General features: G+C 57.1%; 1 protein-coding gene across 1 annotated transcript; it reads right to left on the minus strand.

The window, feature by feature from the left end:
- Positions 1-209: 209 nt before the first annotated feature.
- On the minus strand, positions 210-2,108 carry LOC130867748 (polypyrimidine tract-binding protein 1-like). Its single transcript, XM_057759899.1, has 2 exons — positions 1,758-2,108; positions 210-1,502 (listed from the first exon to the last, which is right to left on the minus strand). Exons 1-2 carry the CDS (start codon positions 2,076-2,078, stop codon positions 210-212), a joined length of 1,614 nt encoding a protein of 537 aa, XP_057615882.1. The 5' UTR covers positions 2,079-2,108.
- Between the last annotated feature and the right edge of the window lie 479 nt (positions 2,109-2,587).

Consider the following 2,587-nt stretch of genomic DNA (forward strand, 5'->3'; position numbering starts at 1 on the left):
CTAGGGATGACAGGGCTGCTTGAGCCCCATCCCCCACTGCCAGCAAGGTGACCACAGTCAGTCCTTTTCACACCAAGGAAGCCACTGATCTCTCTCTCTCTCCCTCAGACAGCAGCCACTCTCTGTTCTGTTCAGGTCACTGCAGCCGCCATTAAATTCTCCTTTTCTCTGGTGGAGGAAGCTGTCTGCAGTGGGCCCGGCAGGGTCCTCTAGATGGTGATCCTGGAGAAGGAGACTCGCAGGTGGTGGTTCTGGCCTAGGGTGTGACCATGCAGCTCGACCAGAGCCTGGATGGCCTCCTCTACTGAGCCCATCCGGATCAGTGCCATCTTGGGGTCCTTTGGGAAGAACTTGAAGGCCTTGACAGAACCCCCGCTGCTGGAGAAGAGTTTCTTGAGGTCTTCCTCCAAGACCGAGCTGGGTAGGTTGGAGAGGTGCAGGGTGGCAGAGGGTGGGAAGATGTTCTGGAAGTTCTTGGATCCGGCCTTCTTAAAGCGGTGCAGCGGGGATTTGGCATAGTCCTTGGTGAGGCCCTGGTCCTCCTTGCCCTCCTGGGGCAGCTTCACGCTCTGGTGCTTCGACGGCACGATGCAGAGAGTCTTGCCATAGAGTTTGTGCCCATTCAGGTGCCTCAGGGCCAGCTCAGCCTGGCCGCCATCAGCCATCTGCACTAGCGCGTTCTCCTTGTTACTGTACAGGATCTTCACCCGGTGCACATCGCCATAGGCACCAAACAGAATAAAGAGGCTTTGGGGTGTGACTTTCTCAGCGTTGAGGTTGGCAACCAGGAGGACAGCGTTTGCCACACCTGGGGAGCCTGAGCTGACGACTGGGCTCTCTGCTCCAGCTGCCGCTGCTGCCACAACCGCTTGTGATATGGCCAGGGGGACCAGGGCCTTACCCACTTCTGGGATGGCAAAGCCTGCAATCTGGGGAATTGCAAATGTTTGAGGTGACCCAGTGCTTGCATATGGAGAAGCTGGGACCACGACAGGTGCATCGACGAACGCTGTGGCCATGTTCTGGGCTGGCAAGGGTTGGCTGTCACCCGAGGGCAGGTCTGGACGCGTGTAGTCACGGCTCCTGTCGTTGTTGTACATGACTGTGAGGTCAGTGAGCCCAGAGAAGGCAATGCGCAGTGTGCAGCAGGCGTCGTAGATGTTCTGCCCATCCAAGAACAGCTTGGCACGCTGGGCACTCAGTGCGTCAGCGTACTGTAACAGCGCCTGGAACCGGCTGTTCTTACTGTATATGATGATTTTCAGAACTGTGCCAAACCTGGAGAAGAGCTGGTGCAGCATGTCCAAGGTCACACGATAGAAGTAGTTCTCCACGAGGATCCTGAGCACAGGGCTGTGCGTGGCCACCACTGTCCCTGTGTCCACATCAGCGGCAGTGGCGGCCGAGGCCAAATCTCCTGCCCGATCTGAGCTCTCAGCTGGCAGGCCTGGCTGGGCACCCACCTGGCTGGAGGCACCTGCGCAGCCTGGCTGGGCATCCACCTGAGTGTGGTCGCCCTCCTGGCTGGGGGCAACCACAAAGCTAGAAGCAAGGGCCTGCCTGGTGGCACCTGCCCTGCTGGAGGCCCAGGACCATTTGGAGGCACTCTTCTGTCTGGGTTCCCCCTCCTGGCTGGAGGCACTCCCCTGCCTGGGCTCCCCCTCCTGGCTGGAGGCACTCCCCTGCCTGGGCTCCCCCTCCTGGCTGGAGGCACCTGCCTGCCCGGGAGCACTGGCCTGCTGGTGGGATCTGCTCACCTTGAGTTCTTTGTAGCGAGAGAACTGCATGTGCACAGGCTGCCCACGCAGCACAGGAGTCACCCAGGTGTAGTAGTTGACCATGGTGTTGGCGGCCTCCTCCGTGCTCATCTCCATGAAAGCCTGGTTCTTGCTCTTCAGAAACAGTAGATTGGACACCTTCCCGAATGGCAACGCCAGACAGAGAACTTCTCTTTCGGTGACACTGCTTGGCAGCCTGTGGATGTGGATTACTCTTGACGGGCCCTCAACACTCCTGCTATCCCTTTTGAGCCTCTTGCTGTCATTTCCTTTGGGTGCAGAGGGGGAGTTGCTGCTCATGACAGCAGGCTGGTTCTGGACAAAGGCAGAGAAAACAGCTCCTGCGACCACAGCCCTCAACCAACTGCTGTGTGTAAGGAACAAGAGCAGAATGGCAGGAGAGGCAGTGGAGGGGAGTGAACAGCCCAGCCCTCCTTGTTTGATACAGTGTTGTCCCTGCTGTTGAACACTGAGACACTCCTCTCACTAGTCTGGAGCATTCTCTGCTTCCCGCCCTCCTCTCTCTGTCTCTCTCTCTCTGTCTCTCTCCTATCTTTCTCCCCCTCTCTCTCACTGTGTGTGTGTCTATTTGTCTTGCATTCTGTCTGTCTCTTGTCTCTGACACTCTCTGTCTCTCTCTCCCTCATGTCCTCATGTGGATGTGTGTGCCTGTGTGTTCCCCATATATCCTGCCTGGAATAAACGAAGAAACACATACAGTCTCAGATCTTGAGGGCTACCCACATAGACCTGGAGCTATACTTTCTTTCCTTGAAAATCTCTATGGTGCAGGATTAACATTCCCTAAA

The sequence above is a fragment of the Chionomys nivalis genome, chromosome X, assembly GCF_950005125.1.
Source record: "Chionomys nivalis chromosome X, mChiNiv1.1, whole genome shotgun sequence".
In the NCBI taxonomy this organism is placed as follows: Eukaryota; Metazoa; Chordata; class Mammalia; order Rodentia; family Cricetidae; genus Chionomys; species Chionomys nivalis.

Excerpts from the sequence above, each read along its gene's own strand:
- LOC130867748 (XM_057759899.1), bottom strand. The coding sequence starts at position 2,078 with ATGAGCAGCAACTCCCCCTCTGCACCCAAAGGAAATGACAGCAAGAGG. Across the intron at positions 1,503-1,757 it reads CTCGCTACAAAGAACTCAAG|GTGGATGCCCAGCCAGGCTG; the intron begins GTGAGCAGATCC and ends GACCACACTCAG.